General features: G+C 42.4%; 1 protein-coding gene across 1 annotated transcript in view; it reads right to left on the bottom strand.

Moving 5' to 3' along the window:
- The window catches only part of LOC131203159 (probable E3 ubiquitin-protein ligase HERC3), a 62046-nt gene that overhangs the window by 26998 nt on the left and 13806 nt on the right, over positions 1–21242 (bottom strand). Inside the window, exons 2-11 of the mRNA XM_058193111.1 lie at positions 18237–18340; positions 15905–16170; positions 14865–14941; positions 11924–12145; positions 8443–8534; positions 6238–6368; positions 3866–4026; positions 3080–3156; positions 2138–2262; positions 528–587 (exon numbers count right to left, since the gene is read on the bottom strand). Of these exons, the coding sequence (XP_058049094.1) occupies positions 528–587; positions 2138–2262; positions 3080–3156; positions 3866–4026; positions 6238–6368; positions 8443–8534; positions 11924–12145; positions 14865–14941; positions 15905–16170; positions 18237–18340 (1315 nt within the window). The remainder of the gene's footprint in view (positions 1–527; positions 588–2137; positions 2263–3079; positions 3157–3865; positions 4027–6237; positions 6369–8442; positions 8535–11923; positions 12146–14864; positions 14942–15904; positions 16171–18236; positions 18341–21242) is intronic.

Raw genomic sequence — 21242 nt, 5'->3', positions numbered from 1 at the left:
TCTGGTTTCCCCATTGATGTCACGTGATGTCATAACGATATCGTCATAAATATGAGTCAATTGCGTCTGAATTTCCCCAAAATTCAGATGCAATTGACTCATATTTATGACAGTTTCAATGTCCCGGGGTCACGTGATGACCTTTGGCGACCTTCTGACAAGCGAAGTCAATGGGGAAGCCAGATTCACTTAACAACCGAGTTACTAGCTTATCAACTTCAGCGATTCACTTAACAACTGTGGCAAGAAAGGTCGAAAAATGAGGCGAAACCCACTTAACAAATGTCTCACTTAACAACAGAAATTTTGGTCCATTCATTGTGATCGTAAGTCGAGGACTACTGATATAATCTTTATTTCAAAAATTACTATAAAAGAGGAAGCTATAAAACCAGCATCTCTCTTCCCTGAACCAAATCGAGTCAATTATCAGTGGTCCAAGTTTAGTGATTTATATCGACTTAACATTTCAAAAGCTGGATTGGAAAGTTAGCCAAATATTTGTTTTTCCATTTTAAGCTACTTACTTCTTTTCAAGGAAGCTTCCGTTCCAGCAAGCTGGTGAAGATAAGATCTGAACAACCTCACTGCTTAGAACAGGGTAAACGCAAGTAATCAAAAGACAAGAAAACTGGTTAAAGCTTATATTGCTTAGGAATCGCATGTAATTTTTCATATACTGCCTTGATTTGCTTATCCATAGTTACCTGACAGCTGAAATTGCCTGCATTTACATAATACACTACAAAACACTATTCGCAACTCTAAAAAACTGAGTTCATATGACATGATAACCCAAACTAATCAAATCAGATTATGGATTAATGTAGTAACTGAACCTGATTGTTATTCACCTTTCATTCTCTAATCCAGGGGTCAGCAACCTGCGGCTCTGGAGCCGCATGTGGCTCTTTCATCCCTCTACTGCGGCTCCCTATCACTAGCTCCACAATTGATAAAGCTTTCGATTAGGACAGGTAGAGGGAAAGGATGCCACGCTAGAATGAGACTCTATGGTGGGGGAACTAGACTTCCGGTCAGCTACAGAATTGAATGGGGGGCTTCCGGTTAGGACCTTTGTGGCTCTTTGAGTGTTTAAGGTTGCCGACCCCTGCTCTAATCTGTTCAATTGCCTTTGCTCTTAACATACTGACTTAAAATGTACCATACACAACTAATCTAGAAATGCCAAACGGATTCTTTAGTTCAGCAGAGAAGAATTTGATAAGTGATTGAAAATATTTAGGCTAAAAATCTGATGAATAAACCTCTGGCTCAAATAAAAAAACCTTTATACCACACCATTAAAACGTGTTAAAGATTCTCTTGAACAGCTTGACACCATTCTTCCAAATTATACCATTATGTACGAGTTAAGTATTGGAGTGGTGCAGTGGCCTAGAGGTGGAGCTCTCGCCTCACAATCAGGAGGCTGCGAGTTCGATCTTGGGTAGAGGCAGATATTTCTCTCTGTGGGCACACTGAGCATATATCTGCTGAACAAAACTCCACATTGGTGACAGGAAGGGCATCCGGCCATTAAACATCCTGCTAGCTCCATTCAGTTGCCCAGACTCCACTCAGCAAGGGATTATGGGGTCATTAAAAGAAGATGATGATAATGTATGAGTTAAGTATTTATACCATTAAGAGTTCCAGTTTGGTATAGTGGTTAAGGTATTCCATGAGGTCAAAAAGAGCTGCTAAATCACAAATCCATAATTTATGAAACTGATTATCATTTTGGATAATCAGTTGGACTAGATCAGGCCTGTTAAACTGGCGGCCGGCAGGCCAGATGCGTCACACGCAGGCCACACCCACCCTGGCTCCGGAAAGGCAAAAAACATCATGATACATCACGTGACATGATCGAGTTTGATGCCTGTGGTCTAGATCAGAGGTCTTCAAACTTGGCAGCTTTAAGATTTGTGGACTTCAACTCCCAGAATTCTCATAGCTGGCTGGAGAATTCTGGGAGTTGAAGTCCACAAGTCTTGAAGCTGCCAAGTTTGAAGGCCTCTGGTCTAGATTGATTCAACAAGCCAACAAAGAAGATGGCACCGAGAAAGCTAGAGATCACGCCTTTGCCCACCATCACAATAATTCTTTACAAATTGAACAGAAGTGAACCTACTTCACCGAATTAGAGTTATTTCTTTCAGAAAGCTTTTGCCTCCACATGTCTATTGTGTTGTCATTAATCAAACAGGTGTGGTCACTGTGATCTATGGTCCGGAAATCATCAGCTGGTAGAGAATTCTGTAAGAAGGTGCAGATTTCAAAGAGGGTTTCATTGTGAACGGGAGGAGCACCAGACACAACACTGTTGCTTTTGTTACATTGAGAGTAATTTTCCAAAGTGGTGGTGGGGCGAGGTTTGGCCTAGATTACTCTCTTTCGTACTTTTCCCCTCTTCCAAGCAAATGTGCCGTTCATAATCCTGGACAATCTACATGCAGATTACATACCATTCCCCCAAACTTCCTTTTTTGTGGATGCTTCCCAATTTCATTTCATGCATCTGTCCATTCCTGACTCCAGGGTTTCTCAATTTTGGCAAATTGTGGCACTTCAATTCCCAGAATTCCTCAGGCAGCAGTATTGAAGTCCACAACATCTTAAAGTTGCCAAGGCTGAGAAATGCTGCCTTATTTCTTTCATTAACAAATTAGGACTAAAGATTCAAGCCAGATCATTATTCTCTGTTCTTGTGGATCTTCGTTTCATGGCAAGAAATAAAACTTTTTCTCATTATTTTTTTTTTTTTGTAGCTGAAAGGTGCAGAACGAATGTAATTTGGTATAGGTAGAAGAGGCTGCAATATACTTTGCTGCCTCTTCCTTGAAGATTAGGAATTATTTAAACCTATTAGTGGTAGATCTATTTAGTTTATTTTACCCAAAACTAGAGAAGCATAATTGCAGGGGAGGGGGGCCATTCATGCAAAAAAACAGGGCAGGGGTTGCATGAGCTGCAGCCTACACTGGAAAAGGTGCGTGGTCTTTACGCACAATTAAGTGTTTCCCTTCCCATAACTATGAAAGATGGAATGGAAATCCATAAAGATTTACGTTACCTCTTTTTCTGAGCAAATTACAAATGATTGGTCTCCTCCAGAGAATATATGTTTAACAATATAATACGGGCAGGCATCTGCTGGAGAAGATTGACAAGACTTAGTTAAAACCATCAGATATCACAAATACCCCATTTGTTTTTCTTTTGGAAGCCAAAATTCATATAGCCTGAAGGGTTGGGGTTGGGATCTATAAGCTGGGATGCTGTATATTCTGCTCTCTTCTAGTCACAAGAGGCGTGGTGGTGCACTGGCTTTATAATGCTGGAGATGGTCTCTGCTCTAGTGATTCGAGACCCGAGCACTGCATGACAGGGTGAGCTCCCATCGCTCACCTCAGCTTCTGCCCACTTAGCAATTTGAAAGCATGTTCTATGCGAGTAGATAAATAGGTAGCACTTTGGTGGGGAGACGAGCCAGCGCTTCAGGTGGCAGAATCCCGCTGACTCAGAACCTTCCTGGCTGCGAGGCCGTTTATGAGACAGCCCCGAGAGAGAGAGAGAGAGAGAGAGAGAGAGGAGGGCCTTTGATGACGCTGCAGGGAAAGACGTTCATCTTTCTTTCTGGTGCGAAACCAGCTCGCCCTCCTGTGGTGCACCATGGGAAGGGCGCAAGCACATACCTACCAGAGCTGCTAAACAGGCAGCCAAACCACTACTCTGCAGTGCCGTTGTAGCTTTGAATGGTCAGTAAACAAACTGTTGTAAGTCGAGGACTACCTCTAGTCTTCTGGCTAATGTGACAACACCATACGCCACATAAACAAATGCAATTCTAGCCACTTACCTGCTCTATCAGAGATCTGCTCATCATAAGCTGCCCAATGGCCTTTGACTGGAGAAGGACATTTAAGACTGCAGATGCGTCCAGTTCCCAGCTGGCCTTTAGTTCCACAGCCAAATGCATAGATCATTCCTGAAGAAGGCACAAAGGCTAGAGTGTGCTGTCTGAAAAGATCAAAATAACCAAACTGTTTGTAAAGCAGCTCATCTTCAACAATCAATTATATTCAGTGCAAAACTGAACATGAAAGAGGACAACTCTTTTTTTCCCCCCCTCCTTGACCATTAATCTATTTCACAGGTGTCAAACTTGCAGCGTCACGTTGCCATCACGTTTTTTTCCCTTTCGCAGAGCTGGGTGGGCGTGGCCTGCGCGTGAAGCATCCGGCCCGCGGGCCGCCAGTTTCACACCCCTGATCTATTTGGTAGTGCAGTGGGTAACTGCAGTATTGCAGGCAAACTCTTCCCACAGCCTACGGTTCGATCCCGATGGGGCTCGAGTCTTACATCCTTCCAAGGTCACTAGAATGAGGTCCCAGATTGTTGGGGGCAATATGCAAACATTATAAACCACCCAGAGAGGGCTGTAAAGCATTGGGGGGCGGGGTCATATAAGTCTGAATGCTGGAGTAGTGCGGAGGCCTAGAGGTGGAGCTCTCGCCTCACAATCAGGAGACTGTGAGTTCGATCCTAGATAGAAGCAGATATTTCTCTCTCTGGCCACACTGAGAATATATGTGCTGAACAAAACTCCGCATTGGTGACAGGAAAGGCATCCTGCCATTAAAGCACTCTGCTAGCTCCATTCAGTTGCCCAGACTCCACCCCACAAGGGATTATGGGTTCATTAAATGAAGATGATGATGATGATATAAGTTTGAATGCTATTGCTACTGCTAGTTACACTTGTAAGATAAAAAAAAGCAGATCCCCACTCCCATCCTTGCTCCAATCCATCCTTCTGCTACCATCATGACCAACTCAGAGCTGATACAATATTGATGTCTGTTCTAGCAATACAATGGAAACCTTGAAAGGGGCAAATTAAACATAACTTGGTAGACACCTCCTGCGATAACATTCTTCAGGGAAAAAGGTGGGCCAAGCTGAGCAATTCAAAATGCATCACCCCACTCCCAAGTTTTCAAGAGGCATCGCTAAAGAAGAGACCACAAAGTCTCTGTAGGAACTTTAGAGAATACCCTGCGGGAATTCTTAAAATTATTTGTCTAAGCACATATCTTTTCCAATCGCTTAAGAGTGAAGAGATTTCTGCATTCCTTACAAATCACCCTCCGACCTCACAATTTTGCCTTCTCCATCCTGGTGTCTCCTAGCTGCTGACACTTCATTTGTATAATCCCAAGCAACATGGCTACTGCCCAGCTCAGCTACAATGATCCAGATTCTGGAAAGCCATTATAAGCCATAACCAACTTCATTCCATCCAGAACTCCACTATAGCGGCCTCTAAATTGTATTGCCTGCTTCACGGCTGTGGCCTGAATAGAGGTAAGAGGCTAGGCCTCTGTTTGTTCATTATTGTATCAATGTTTCAACTTTGATTAAACGTGTTGGTTAAATAGAAAATAAGTAAAGCTGATAAAACCTTAAAGTAAAATGACGGTCGGAGCAGATGTCATATCCCATTAGAGCAATATCACTCCAATTTGTCCATTTTATTTTAAACTATTTAAATGGTATGAAAACAATGTATTTCTTCAACATACGGTACTTATTTATTATTATTTATTTATTTATTGGTAATTTAAAATTAAAAAACATTTATTATTGGCAAAAATCCTATTACAAATGAGTCTGACTTTTTGAGCTGCGAAGACCAGGTTTAAATCTCTGCCCAATAGCAGATTAATGCAAACATCTAAATCTGAAATTTCTCCAGATGTCACTAAGTGTCCCAATTTCCCACTCCAAATATATTGGGAATAAAAGGTAAAAGAAATCACCCAAGTGAACAGTTTTGGACACCAAACATATAATAAGGAGCATCCAACATTGTTGATTGACTCAGTGGTGGGATCCTTCCAGTTTAACAACCGGTTTGATGATCACGAGCTTTGTGCGCACACAGTTCAATGAAAAATCACCTTCTGCGTTAATGCTAGAGAATTAAAACAGCTGAGGTGCGGCAATCCATTCTGCCGGGCTAATCAGCTGCGAAGATAAAAGGTAAGTAAACCGCAGGGGTGGGCCCAGCTGATCATCGGAGAGAACTGGTTCACCCAAACCGGTCGAATCCCACCACTGGATTAATTCTCCTGAGAATTCACTTTCCTCTAAATTTTATTTTCCATTTGCTTAAGCAAGGATGACAACCTTTGGCCTTGTGAAAGATTTGTCCAAAAGGCTACTCACCTACCACAAGCGATCTGGGAGACTTCACTGCCCATCAGTTCCAAAACTCTTCTAGGGTTGACTTCATCATTCAATGAATCATGACCAAGTTGCCCACATGAACCAGCACCAAAGGTAAACACTCCTCCACTCTGCAACGAAGATCACAAGAACATTTTCATTTAGCGTAAAGCATCCTTTGACCCCAAATAAATTCCTTCTTCAAAGCCCTTAATCCAACAGTTCCGATAGAAATCTCAACAACTTTGAATACAAACTTTTGGGGGTAATTTTTAATTGGCTATTGTATGCAAGAGAAAAAAATGAAGAAAAAAAAGGCATATACATTTCTTAAGTACTAAACAAAGAACTAAGCCTACATATCTCAGGGGTTGCCACAAAGAAGAGGGAGTCAAACTATTCTCCAAAGCACCTGAGGGTAGAACAAGAAGCAATGGGTGGAAACTAATCAAGGAGAGAAGCAACTTAGAATTAAGAAGAAATTTCCTGACAGTTAGAACAATTAATAGTGGAACAACTTGCCTGTAGAAGTTGTGAATGCTCCAACACTGGAAATTTTTAAGAAGATATTGGATAACCATTTGTCTGAAATGGTGTAGAGTTTCTTGCCTAAGCAGGGGGTTGGTTTAGAAGACCGCCAATGTCCCTTCCAACTCTGTTGTTGTTGTTGTTGTTGTTGTTGTTGTTTCTTATGTGCTAAAACCCTACCTCTCTGATGTACTAAATAATGGACTAGCACTAAAATATATGCATGCAATTTTATACAAATTATTTGCATTTATGTCAGTATACTCGGAGTCAGAGAAAAAAAATACCATAAATTAAGAAAACAGTGCAGATTGCCTAACTATTCTCTAAACAGGATTACCTGAGTTCATCCAATTGTTGAACTATAGGGAAAAATGCTTAGACACTTATTGGGTCTTCAGGAATATTACCAATTTAAATTGCTAGTGATGAATGTCCCAGTCGTACACATACACTCAGTTATTAGAATAACTTGATTACAATTTATGCTCTTGGGTTGGTATGGGCAATTAGGGCGGAGCTGTCAAACTCCCGGCCCATAGGCTGGATGCATCATGTGCTGGCCACGCCCACGCCCGGTGTAGCAAAGGGAGAAAAAGTCCCGATACGTCACATGACTCTGCTTTGACGACATGAGTTTGACACCCCTAAATTAGGGGCACTTAGTTTTTACTTACATCAGAAACACTACTCTCCATCTTATCTATATATCTATATTATGTATCAGAGTAGAGATCAAAATGGGGTTCCCACCTAACAAGTGATATGGTGAAGATTCACGCCTAGCTGAGAGTACAGCTCACCTAATTAAAATCTGAAATTACTATAAATCAAAGCCAGAGTGCTGAATAAGCATCCAGAATTGAATAACTGAATAAGCATCCAGAATTGATGCAGATTTGCTGCTATGAGAAATGTTATGCTCTCAGGTCTTGTAGGAAAGCTAGATTCTTCACGAACCTCTGTTAGATATTCACCTCAAAATAATGTTTGCTCCTCTACTCGGACCAAGCCATGTCTTGTACCAATTAAACAAAAATACCTAGAGATATGACATGCCATTTATAATGCTTTATTCTGTTTTAATTTTCCTGAGTCAAATAAACATGCTGGATTGGGAAGATGAGTATTATAAGTCATTATCAGCAGTAGATTCTATCACAGAAGACAACACATTTCACTCTAATTCTTTGGAACCTACTCCTCTTTGAAAGATATTTGAAGCGCATACTCCTGAGCAGTGGTGGGATTCAAGTAATTTAACAACCGATTCTCTGCCCTAATGATTTCTTCCAACAACCAGTTTGCCAAACTGCTCAGAAAGTTAACAACCGGTTCTCCCGAAGTGGTGCGAACTGGCTGAATCCCACCTCTGTTCCTGAAGTTCAAAACTGTTCTTTAGGAAGCAGGAAGGGTCTTTCGTTTCAAAATGTTTTCAGCTAAATTGTAATATTTATTGTTAATACTTGCTTCTTCTATTGGATTCTATTTGGATCATTTTGCTTGTATAGGTTAGTGCATATCAAATAGTAGCAATAGTACTATTATTGGATGGAGAAAGAATGTCCTTCCAGCCCTCAAGTTCCAGCCAATTTATGATCAATTATAGACATTAGACACGTAGCCAACATTAGACACCTTAGACACATAGCCAACATTTAAAAGATGTTCTCCTACCTTTGTCAGAACAGCAGTATGGTCATTTCCACAGCTGATGTAGACAACTTTTTGAGTCCTTAAAAGTTTCACATGGCAAGGAGATTCCCGATCTGCATTAAAGAATATCAAAGGCTATAATACTGCTTACAAAAATGAAACAGGCTGCTTCAGAAATAACAGAGTAAAATAAACTATCATCGCTATACTCTTCTCAAAAATAAACAATAAAAAAACTGAAAGATGTGCATAGGATTTAGCAGTTCAAACGGTCCATTCTGCTACGGAAGAATCAAATTAGGTAGTTTGGGAGACCTAGTTACATAAATCATAGTTTCTTTTTTTAGGTTCAATTTGTGTACAAGAGATGAGGAGGATCTACATTCAAACCCAGGCTGCTATAGGAGTGTAAAATTCAGGGGTGGGATTCAGCCTATTCGGTCCAGTTCGGGAGAACCGGTTGCTCCGACAATCAGCTGAGAGCGAACCGGTTCGCTCCGACTGTCAGCTGGGCCCGATCACCCCTGCGCTATACCTACCTTTATTTTGTTTGTTTGAAGCCCAGCTGATAGGTGTGGTAGAGAGGAATGCCATGCCTCAGCTGTTTTTAGTGCTTTTAACACAGCTTTTAATGGTGTTTTCTAATGGACTGTGCAGTCAGCAAACCGGTTGTTACACCGGTTGAATCCCACCACTGGTAAAATTCTTCTGTAGGACTGCAAAATTCTAATCAGTCGCCACAATTTAGTCTTCTGGGCCACATTTGGAATGAACCCTGGCTTACAGGTCTACCACAGCAAGATTGACAGTTTGCTCCCATCTTACAAAATACTAAATTACAAAATACTAGATTTCCGTTCGTTTCTTCCTACATTTAGGAAATGCAAAGTGCCAGCAGTCTCCCAGTAAGCAATATGAACCCCCAAACTTCCCCATGGATATGGGGCTCTGGAAGAACACAGGCTATAGAGTTGAAGGCAAGATCTGTCCAGCTCCCCGGCTCCATTGTTACATATGTGTGCTTGAACAGGACAATGCTTTATCAAAGTTGGAACACAGTACCTTATTTTTCCAAGGGGTTGGGGGAAGAGATTTCTTTGGTCACTGGCTAACAGAATGTACCCCAAAGTTCATTTGATTCCATTTCATTTTCAAAGTTTATATAGCCTCTTGTGTTATACACTGTAAGCCCGGACAGCTTACAAGCAACAATAAAGTCAGCAAAAAGACAAAATCATAGCAAAAGCTTCCAACATCCTCCAATACATCCACCCATCCACATAAAAAAAATATATACAGGACTGCATACAGGTGGCTCACATGGTAAGACGGTGGGCCGCTGAGGTCGGTGGCTCGATTCCCATAAGCGAATATACTGCATAGGGACAAGAAAGGAGCTTCTCTCAACTGCCTACAGGCACTCTGGTGTCCCGCGGGTAAAGATAACACCGCCCGAAAAAGTTCCTTTCACAGAGGTAGGCAGCCACCTAGGTGATCCCTGGCTAATATGTGCCATACGCTAAAAAAACAAAAAACCCAAAATTGCAGCCTTACTTTGACCCCAGTGCTTCTGGGAAAAGCCAACTCTTCAAAGCTTTCCAGAAGGCAAGGAGGATCCAGGACCGCCAGATCTCAGAGGAAAGGCTATTCCAAGGAGAAAGGAACTGCTACAGATCCCAGGTCCTATTTGACCGCTTGTTCTTCAAATGTGCAGACCAGTTGCTAGAATTCTCAAGGTGCTTGGAATATTTGAGGGGCTGAAGACGATGCGTAGGGTAAGCAGATTGGGGAAACTAACTAAGGTTGCCTCCACTAAATTCTGGTTAAAAGATCTTCTGGAATCTGATGGCTGTAGTATTTAATAGGCTTTTTTTTTCTGTGTAAGGAGGACTTTTTGCCAAGCCTCTCTTTTGCAGCTACCCACAATTGTATGAACAAGAGAAGGAAGCCCACAAACAAGGCTCCCAATTCAAAGACTTAAAATTCTCCATGATAGACCTTCCCCAGGGGAAAAGCAGAAGTAATGGGTTCTACCCTGCAAGCATTTTGATTGAGTTTGTGTCAAGATCAAAGCACGCTTATGTTGTTGCAACCATTATGGCTTCACCACTTGCCAAAGGACTATGGGGTAGGGAAAGGTAAGAAGGAATGCAGGCTCCAGGCTTCAAGGAGGAAAGCCATGAGAGCCAAGGACACATCTGCAGGTGTCAGCCAAAACCAGAGACTCTATCTCATAACAATACAATGACACTCAATTGGACAATGTAACCTGCACTAAAAGGGGTGAGGGGGAATTCTACATGGTAACTATGTGGGTTTGCACGGGAAATAGATAGAGCTGGTATTGCCTTCAATAGTACCGAAATGATGTACTCAATAAAGTTTTGCAATGAGACTTTGGCAGGTTTCGAGTGTGCTTGCTTAAGTTGGGTTCGTCAGTTGGGATGTTGACAGTTTGCTTTTCATAAAGGATTTGGACAAGCAAAGTGGCAATGCTTTAAGGCCATTCCACTAAAGAAAAATGCTTGCCCAACCACACAGTTGTGTTGGGCCTCATATCAATTCCACCAGGTTGATTACATACACAGAAATGGTTTTGTGGATGTTAAGTATCTGAACTAGGCAGAAAAGAGAAGGAAAAAGTTTCATCTCCTTAAAATCTCCTTCTCTTCCTTTCCATTTCTGAAAGGCTGTTCAGAGATACGCTTGGGCTAAGATGTTTTATAGATGGCAAAGATGTTTAAAGACAAATCAGCTAAATGGGTCGCGTTATCATATGTGGTGGAAATGCACAGAACCCAAAAAATATTGGACAAAAATACATACGTGGTTAGAGAAGATGACACAACAATATACTGATTTGAAACCCAAAATATTTTCATTGGGGATTTTACTAGAAACTTATAGTAAAGAGATTGTATATTTGATTATCCATGTAATAACTGCAGCTAGGATTGCATTTGCACAAAATTGGAAAAGTGAAGAGATTCCTACGGATGAGAATGTGATTAGGAAAATGTTAGAATGTGCCGAAATGAATAGGTTAACACTTGCAATTAAAGAGAAGGAACAAACTGAATAGTATATTGTATGGGAACTATTTTACTGATGGCTAGAGAATAAATATGAAAGAAATAAAAGTAGATTAGTGAAATACAGAAAATATATTAATAGAATTAAATAAGCTAAGAAGAGAATTGTTACAGTATTAGATAGGCTATGTATATCAGTATTAAGAATAGACAAATAATGAATATGGCTGTAAATTTTAATTGTTATTGCACAAAACATTTGTACCCAGATGACCGTTTAATGAAAGATGGATTGTTTGTATTCAAATAAAAGAAAATAAAATATATATATTAAAATAAGAGATACGCTTGGGCTGAGAGAGAGAAGCAGCAGGAAGAAATCTCTGAGGGGAAAAAACAGAATAATTGAGTTGGAAACATCTGCATCATCTGGATAAAAGACATCTTTTAAGGATGTTTGTCACAAGTACCTTTCTCGTCACTCAAACCCAGCTGTCCGGAGGTGTTCTTCCCCCAGCCAAACACAGCTCCTGAGAGGGACAAAGCAAAGCTGTGGGCTCCACCTGCAGCCACCTGAGACAGAGGAACCCCGTCAAGCGATCTGACACGTTGAGGACTGTCCTGCAAAGGGAATTCTTTACCGAGCCCAAGCTGTCCGTGGTTGTTCTGTCCCCATGCAAAGAACTGTCCATCTGGGAAGGTGGGGAGAGAAATAAAACCCAGAGCTCAGAAAACAAACAATCCTTTTTCACCTCCCAGCATACAGGTAGTCCTCGACTTACAACCATTCATTTAGCGAACGCTCAAAGTTACAATGGCAGTGAAAAAAAGAGACTTATTTTTCACCCTTTGTAACAATTAATCATGTATGTGTTGTGTCTTGCCCGCCCTCAGAGCAGCCGGGGCCTTCTTACCTGCTCCCGAACACGGAGGAATGTATGACTTCCAGCCCAAGTCCTGACTCCATGCCCAGACAAACTGCAGAAGAAGGAGCATCTCCCGGCCCCAGCCCTGACTCCATGCCCAGGCAAACGGAGCAGCTAGACCCCTCCCCCTCCTCCACAGCATGTGAGCCTGAGGAAAGTTTACTTCCAACAGCTGATTGGAGTGACCCTCGCATCAGAAGATTGGATAGGCGGAGGCAACAGAAGGAAGGGAGGGGCAGGCCTTAATGAGTGCTGAGTCATGGAGCCACACCCCATGCCCTATATAAAGGATCTACTTTCTGGCAGTCTCTGAGTCAGGCAAAGTCGAACTTATCTTGCTGAAGTCACTTTCTGGTCTCCTGCCTGCTCTGAGGACTTTGCTAGGACTTTGGGCAGAGCTGCAGAGGCAAGCCTGATTCGGATTTCCCTGACCCGGCCGTCAGCGGAGGAGTGGGACACGACAGTATGCAAAATACAGATGCTCGGCAACTGGTTCGTACTTGTGACCGCTGCTGTGTCCCACGTGATCACCTTTTGCAGCCTTTTGACAAGCAACATCTGTGGGGAAGCCGGCTTCGCTTAACAACCGGGTTGCTAGCTTATCAACTGCAGTGATTTGCTTAAAAATGGTGGCAAGAAAGGTCATGAAATGGAGTAAAACTCACTTAACTAACATTCCACTTAACCACAGAAATGTTGGGCTCAATTATGGTCATAAGTCAAGGACTACCTGTATTGCAATCACATGAAGAAAAGCTAAGATGTTATTTCTTTAAAACAGGGGTCTCCAACCTTGGCCACTTTAAGACTTATGAACTTCAACACTGTCGTGTCCCACTCCTCCGCTGACGGCCGGGTCAGGGAAATCCGAATCAGGCTTGCCTCTGCAGCTCTGCCCAAAGTCCTAGCAAAGTCCTCAGAGCAGGCAGGAGACCAGTAAGTGACTTCAGCAAGATAAGTTCGACTTTGCCTGACTCAGAGACTGCCAGAAAGCAGATCCTTCATATAGGCCATGGGGTGTGGCTCCATGACTCAGCACTCATTAAGGCCTGCCCCTCCCTTCCTTCTGTTGCCTCCGCCTATCCAATCTTCTGATGCGAGGATCACTCCAATCAGATGTTGGTAATAAACCCTCCTCAGGCTCACATGCTGTGGAGGAGGGGGAGGGGTCTAGCTGCTCCGTTTGCCTGGGCATGGAGTCAGGGCTGGGGCAGGGAGGTGCTCCTTCTTCTGCAGTTTGCCTGGACATGGAGCCAGGGCTGGGACCGGGAGGCATACATTCCTCCGTGTTCAGGAGCAGATAAGAAGGCCCCGGCTGCTCTGAGGGCAGGCAAGACACAACAAACACCCAGAGTTCCTCAGCCAGCTTTGCTGGCTGAGGAACTCTAGGAATTGAAGTCCACAAATCTTAAAGTGGTCAAGGTTGGAGACACCTGTTTTAAAACATTTATACAGCTACCCATCTTATATCTATCTATCTATCTATCTATCTATCTATCTATCTATCTATCTATCTATCTATATCAGTGGTGGGTTTCAAATTTTTTTACTACCAGTTTTGTGGGCGTGGCTTGGTGGGTGTGGCGAGGCGTGGCTTGGTGGACGTGGCAGGGGAAGGATACTGCAAAATCCCCATTTCCTCCCCATCAGCTGGGATTTAGGAGGCAGAGAATAGATGGGGGCGGGGCCAGTCAGAATTTTTACTACCGGTTCTCCAGAATTGGTCAGAACCTGCTGAAACCAACCTCTAATAGAAAGAAAGAAAGAAAGAAAGAAAGAAAGGAAGGAAGGAAGGAAGGAAGGAAGGAAGGAAGGAAGGAAGGAAGGAAGGAAGGAAGGAAGGAAGGTAGGTAGATAGATAGATAGATAGATAGATAGATAGATAGATAGATAGATAGATAGATAGATAGATAGATAGATAGATATGAGATAATTAGAGACAGCCAGTTTGGTCTAGTGCAGGCCTGTCAAGCTGGTGGCCCGCAGGTTGGATACGGCGCATGCAGGCCACACCCTGGCCTGCACAGGCCACACCCACACCCACCCCAGCTCCTCAAAGGCAAAAAACATCCTGATACGTCACAATACAGCCCGCAATGCAATCAGGCTTGACACCTCTGGTCTAGTGAAATGTGTCCAACCTTGGAACTTTTAAGACTTGTGGACTTCAGTTCCCAGAATTCCCCAGCCATTATAGCTCCATTACGGTTGTATGTTAAGAACTACTTATAGTGTACATAATAGTCGTACATTTGAGAAATTCTGTTGAAATTAGTATACTTCAGATATTACAGAGAATTATCATTCTTAGAAACATTATCTTCTGTTAACAAGAAAAAGAAGCGAGGCTCATCCTCTTTTTGAATCTTTTCCAAGAACTGTTACTATCATTGAGCAGAACCTTATTAAACTGGGGGGGGATTAATTTAATTGTACAGCTCTAGTAAGAACAGTTGAATTATTAAATGTTAAAATGTTAAAATACCAGCTGCTAGAGCCAGACAATGCCAGTTCCCGCACGAGACCTGAAGGATCATCTCTTGGTTCAGCTTTTTTATTAACCTAAGGAAACAAAACAAATTACACACTTTAACAAAGTTGCGGAGGTGTAATATAATTACCTGGTCTTCATTATTATCATCTCTATTAAAGAGACTGTGACAGTGAGACTAATTTAGACAATATTATCATAGTCCTAAAACATAATTGGTTTGAATTTTAGAAGAAAACAAGAAAAATAGTACTTTTTTTATTAAATATGATCATGTACTGGAAGCCCCAAGTATCACAGTGGAAACAAAAATGAATCAAGAGATGTCTATTAAATCACTTGCATATAATAGAGTAACTGAGTTGGAAGGGACCTTGGAAGTCTTCTAGTCCAATCCTTGCTCAAGCAGGAAACCCTACACTATTCCAGACAAATGGTTGTCCAATCTCTTCTTAAAAACTTCCAGTGTTGGAGCATCCACAACTTTTGGAGGCAAGTGATTAATTGTTCTAACTATCAGGAAATTCCTCCTTAGTTCTAAGTTGCTTGTCTCCTTGATTAGTTTCCACTCATTGCTTCTTGTCCTGCCCTCAAGTGCTTTGGAGAATAGGTTGACTCCTTCTTTGTGGCAGCCCCTCAAGTATTGGAATACTACTATCATGTCACCCCCAGTCCTTCTTTTCATTAAACTAGACATACCCAATTTCAGCAACCATTGTTTATATGCTTTAGCCTTCAGTCCCCTAATCATCTTTGTTGTTCTTCTCTACACTCTTTCTAGAGTCTCAATATCTTTTTTACATCATGACGACCAAAACTGAATGGAGTATTCCAAGTGTGTCCTTACTAAGCCATTATAGAGAGTTATTAACATTTCACGTGATCTTGATTCTATCCCTCTGTTAATATATCTGCAATCCTGCACTGTCTTTCACTTTTTTATGGAAAAACAGATTTCCTTGAAATCAGTCTGCAATCTTCCACTTCCCACCCAGAATGGGAAAAGTCCCACAAGCATAAACTCTCACATTTACCTTGGAATCGTTACAGCATCTTCCGTCGTTGTAAGGCCCAACTGCCCATCACTTCCTGCGCCCCAGGAAAAAAGCTGGCCTTGGTCACTAAGCGCCACATTATGAGACTCACCACAGGCCACATGGACAATGTGCTGATCGGATAAAGCATCAATTTGTTCTGAGGGGAAAACAAGAGAAAGGTTGAAACTTTCCAAGAATCCAAAACCTTTTACCTCATGCAACCCTTCAAAGCAGAAAGAGTGGAAGGGGAAGAAGAGAGCGAGCTCAAAACCCAAGATTTGTTAGAGCTATCATAGCTGAGTTGACCATGAACCTCAACTCCTAAATACAAAGAGGTAGTATCTTGTAGGTCATTTGAAGTTGTGCAAAACTGCTGAAAACCTTTGAATTTTCAGAATTCTCCATCAAGCAAGTGGAGTAGAACAGGGGTCTCCAACCTTGGCAACTTTAAGACTAGTGGACTTCAACTCCCAGAGTTCCTCAGCCAGCTTTGCTGGCAGTTGAAGTCCACAAGCCTTTAAGTTGTTAGGGTTGGAGACCCCTGGACTAGAACATAAAAGTCGTTGGAAGATTTCTATTTCCAAAATAAAAGATTTATTTATTTAAGAACCTGTATGTGGCCACCCAACTCATTCTCAATCCAGGCAGCTGACAAGGATAAAAGCCCAATACAAAAACAATTAAAAAATCAGTAAGCCCCCATCAATCTTGTGACAAAAATCAAATCAGTCGTTTGATGGGCTCCATCCCACTCTGGGATCCCCAGCCCCATTGGCAAAACTAGATCTTAAGGGCCTTGCAAAGGATTGTCAAAGTAGGGGCCAATCTTATCTCCCTCCACAGGAAGGGAGCCACCCGAGAGAAGGTCCTTCTTCTTGGACCCACTAGATGGACTTCTTAAAGAGAGAGGACCCATAACATTCCCTGCCTCCTCACTCTCTAGTGGGTTAAGTAGATATCACAGGCAAAAGATGATCCTTCAAAGATTTGGTTCTTCCTGCAACTTATCATAACTGAACACTACTATGCATCTAAAAATATCCAATTTGCATGTCTGAAACTTCTCTAAATATTGTGCCATCTGATACAGATACAGTAGTGGCCACAATTGTGGAAACCTTTTGGGAAAAGTGTATTTTCTAAAACTAGCTAATAACACCACTTTTTTGGGGGAGTAGTACTAAACTTATATATCAGTGGAAAGATAATTTAATCAAGAGTGTAATGTAATAACTTTTATGAAGGAACTGATATTAGAATAGCAGTTATAAAGAAGAAAAGTGAAACAAGATATACAAAAATTATCACCGTAGAAAAAATGAGATATACAAAAATTATCACCATGTCAGTTAATACGTAGCTGGGTAATCTTTAGCATGAATTACAGCCTTACAACGTCTTCCCATGGAGTCAACCAAGTCTTTTAGTTCTGCAGCTGTTATAATGTGAAACCAAGATGGAATGATTGCTTCTATTAACTGGGTTTTATTGCTGGGTAGCTTCTGACTAATAAGTTTCTTTAGTCGGTTCCATAGATTTTCAATTGGGTTAAGGTCTGGGCTATTCCCAGGCCATTCCAGCAATGGAATATGATTATCTTGAAACTCAAAAAAAGTGGCGTTATTAGCCATCAAACCTCAAAAATACACTTTTTCCAAAAGGTTTCCACAATTTTGGCCACTACTGTATCAGCCAATTTTTCCCTCCGTCCCCACTATTGTCTACTCCTTGCTGGTTCTGTTACAAAGCTGTAGTGTTGCCAGTTTCCCATAATGTTAAACTGCAACTACCCTCCACGAGAATCTTTTTCTCTATATAGCAAGGAGAAGGTCTTGTTTCTCCATTATACTGGGATAAAACGGGCAGTGATGCTTTACCAGTATTCAGTGCACTGCTCCTGACAAATCTCTCAAGTGTCAAGCTAAAAACAATTTAACAGGAGACAATGACATTCATTTAGCATGCAAAGCTTACTAAGGCACGCACTTTTATTTTTCAGTTTCCCAAAGCTTTCTAGGAAGGTGCTTTGAAGCAAGTGAAAAATATCTCCGAGATGATCTCCAGTTAACACCCTAACATTATTATCAAGAACTCGTTAGGCTGAAAATAGCAATTCAGGAGAACAGCCTCTTGTAATTTCCTTTAAGAGGCTGTACAGAATTTCAAAGCAGATGGAGTTCAGCAACCTTCCAGATGGAATGTAATTTTGGACTGTGCAGCTTGTTCCTTTTAATGCCACTTGAGTTCCAAAGGAAGTAGAAAAGATATGCAGAATTCCCTTAGTTGGGCCATCTCAGACTGTGCAAGTTGATGGCTTCAGGGTGCTTACCCAATGGCTAGAAGTGGTGAGGGCATAAACAAGGATAAACTGATTGCAACTCAAAACGGAGAGTCTCTGGGTCTTTGAGCCCCTGTTGTGGCCCGCCAGCGGATCTGGCAGCAGATTCAGACAGTGAGGAGGTTGGGGAGGAACATGGGCCAGTCCTGGAGTCTAGGGAAGGCTCTGATGAGGGCTCTGCATCCGAGGCAGAGAGGGGGCCAGGCCCATATGCCAGTTATCAGCTGCCTTTGGAGTCAGACATCAGTGAGGCAGACGAATAGCTGGAGCCTGTTCCCAGTGTGCGCATGCGCAGAGTTGCCAGAAGAAGGGAGCAGCTAAAGAACAAGGGTCAACTTAGGAGTGGGGCCAGAGGTGGACGATGAATGGCCCCTCCTAGAGGGAATAAATGAGGAGCAAAAGGGGAGTGGAGTTTGCAGGAGACAGTTCATTACTGCATTCTTGCCAAGTATTACGGCATCTGAAAGATATCGGCCTGGCCATTCTCCAAGCCTGATAAAGATTGGTAATTGTGAACTATCTTGAAAGCCTGTGGGAGAGGAAAGACTTTCCTGGAGAGGAATTCACTGTAAATTAAATTAAAGGGGTTTATTGGAACGAGGACTTGGCTTTGTGCTGCTGGGGAAGCCTAGGTCAGAACAGCCCCTTGGCTGTGGAGCTGATACATCTATAACTTTAGATGGGGCAGCACTTCCCCAGACAGAACTGGTATGCAGTCTGGAAGCCTTCCTGGACTCATGGTTTGAAGAGCAGGTGGTAGACACAGCTAGCAGGGCCTTTGCTCAAATCCATACTATGCCTCAATTGGCCTGCGTTAGGAGGTTCTGCTCTGGTTCATTCATATTTTTAATCAATCCTATTTGAATGACTGCAATCACTCTGCACGGGACTGTTCTTGAACAGAAGCTGAACATTTCAAATAGGCCAGAATACAATGGTGCATCCAGTATTGGGGGTCCATACGACGCTGGTGACACAATGGTCAGAATGCAGTATTTGCAGGCTAACTCTGCTCACAGCCAGAAGTTTGATTCTGACCGGCTCAAGGTTGACTCAGAGTTCCATCCTTCCTAGGTCAGTAAAATGAGGACCTAAACTGTTGGGAGCAATAGGCTAACTCTGTAAATCACTTAGAGATGGCTGTAGAGCACTATGAGGATGTATATAGGTAGTCCTTGACTTACAACCGTTCGTTTAGTGATCGTTCGAAGTTACAATGACACTGAAAAAAGCAATTTGTGACCATTTTTCGCACTAATGACCGTAGCAGCCTCCTCATGATTACATTCGGAAAACTGGTTCATATTTGTGACGGTTCTAGTGTCTTCTGTTCATGTGATCCCCTGTTGCAACCTTCTGACAAGCAAAGTCAACAGGGAAGCCAGATTCACTTAACAACCGTGTTACTAATTTAACAACTGCAGCGATTCACTTAACATCTGTGGCAAGAAAGGTCGTAAAATGGGGCTAAATTCACTTAACGAATTTCTCCCTTAGCAATCTAAATGTTGGGCTCAATTGTGGTCGTAAGTTGAGGACTACATGTACTATTTCTATTGTTAACACTAAGATATGGATCAGTTGTGCTGCCTTCTAGTAGACGTCTAACTGCAATTCAAGATGCTAGTTATCATCCTTGAAGCTGTGCATAGGGTCAGTTACTTATGGGACCATTTGCCTACAGTTGTTTCCCACCGAATCAGACTGGGTGGGCCCGCTCCAGAGCCCCTGGATGAAACAGTGCCGTCATACAGACCTCAGAAAAACATACCTTGTTACTCTACGGAAGAGCCTCCTCTCCAAGATCCAGATACCCCAATCCTGCTGGACACTTGGAATCTCATGAAAAGCTAGCTTTATCTCGGGGCATGATGGCAGGTAGCTGGTACTGCCCAATATGTGTGATATTTGGGACATGGGTGGGCTTCAAAAATTTTAGCAAGGGGTTCTCTGCCTGGTTGCTGTGTGGGCGGGGCCATGGTGGGTATGGCCTAGTCGGCCTCCTGCACCACGGGGAGGGGGGTTGCCCTCCCCGGATTCCAGAGGCTTTTCTCACGCCTCCGGGAGGGCAGAAACGACCTCCCCAGGCTCCGGAGGCCCTCTGGAGGCTGGAAACAGGCCCGTTTCCAGCCTTCCTGAACTTCTGGTAGGCCTGTTTTTCACCCTCTCCAAGCCTCCACGCATCCAAAACGGGCTGCGTGGGGACTCCTGGGAGGGGCGGGGTGGGCAGGGCCAGCCTGGAGTGGGAATTTGGGGGTTCTCCGAACTGCACAGAATCTTAGCTAGAGGTTCTCCCAAACCCCTGCAAACCCCCAGCAGCCCACTCCTGGTTTGAGACTGTGAATTGTTTATGAGGTACCTTGGCTCTTGTATTTTATTGGTTTCGTTTTCAATTATATTGTTCACTTTGTTACATATTGGCTTTGTACAGTATTGTCAATCACTCAGAGTTTTTTGTTTCAGATGGGCAACCATATATACATTTTGAAAATAAAAATGTACATTTCCAGATCCAAAAGCATTTCGGTCCTTTCAAAGGGCCATCCTTTTGAAATTGTTGGTTTGGAGACACACTAGAATTTAGTGGAATAAACAAATTGAATTATGGAAGTTTGACCAAACTATCTTCAAGTTAGTATATATGTTTTGCATTTCTTAACCAAGCTAGAAGCCAGACTGTATTCATATTGGAAAAGTACAACATGTTACAGGCATATTTCCAAAATCTACCCTGCAGATGGCAAAATATAATTGTTTTCCAAAAACCTCAGTTTGTGTGGGAATAATCTGTAGGGGATAACAGTACTAAACTGGACTGTTGGATTCTGCAAGCTTGAGAAGGAAAATCCATGTGAAAATAATTGTCAAAGGAGAAATTTATTTTTAAAACTTGCTTGTTACCATTGGTGCCACTTCAAAAGATAGACCAAATTTGCCCAATATGTATAACTACAATTTTTTTCACTTCTCTACCTTCAGTAATACATATAGAAACAC

Source organism: Ahaetulla prasina, chromosome 8, assembly GCF_028640845.1.
Source record: "Ahaetulla prasina isolate Xishuangbanna chromosome 8, ASM2864084v1, whole genome shotgun sequence".
NCBI lineage: Eukaryota > Metazoa > Chordata > Lepidosauria > Squamata > Colubridae > Ahaetulla > Ahaetulla prasina.
The sequence above is the reverse complement of the archived record's forward strand: the minus strand, read 5'-3'. Positions and strand labels throughout refer to the sequence as shown.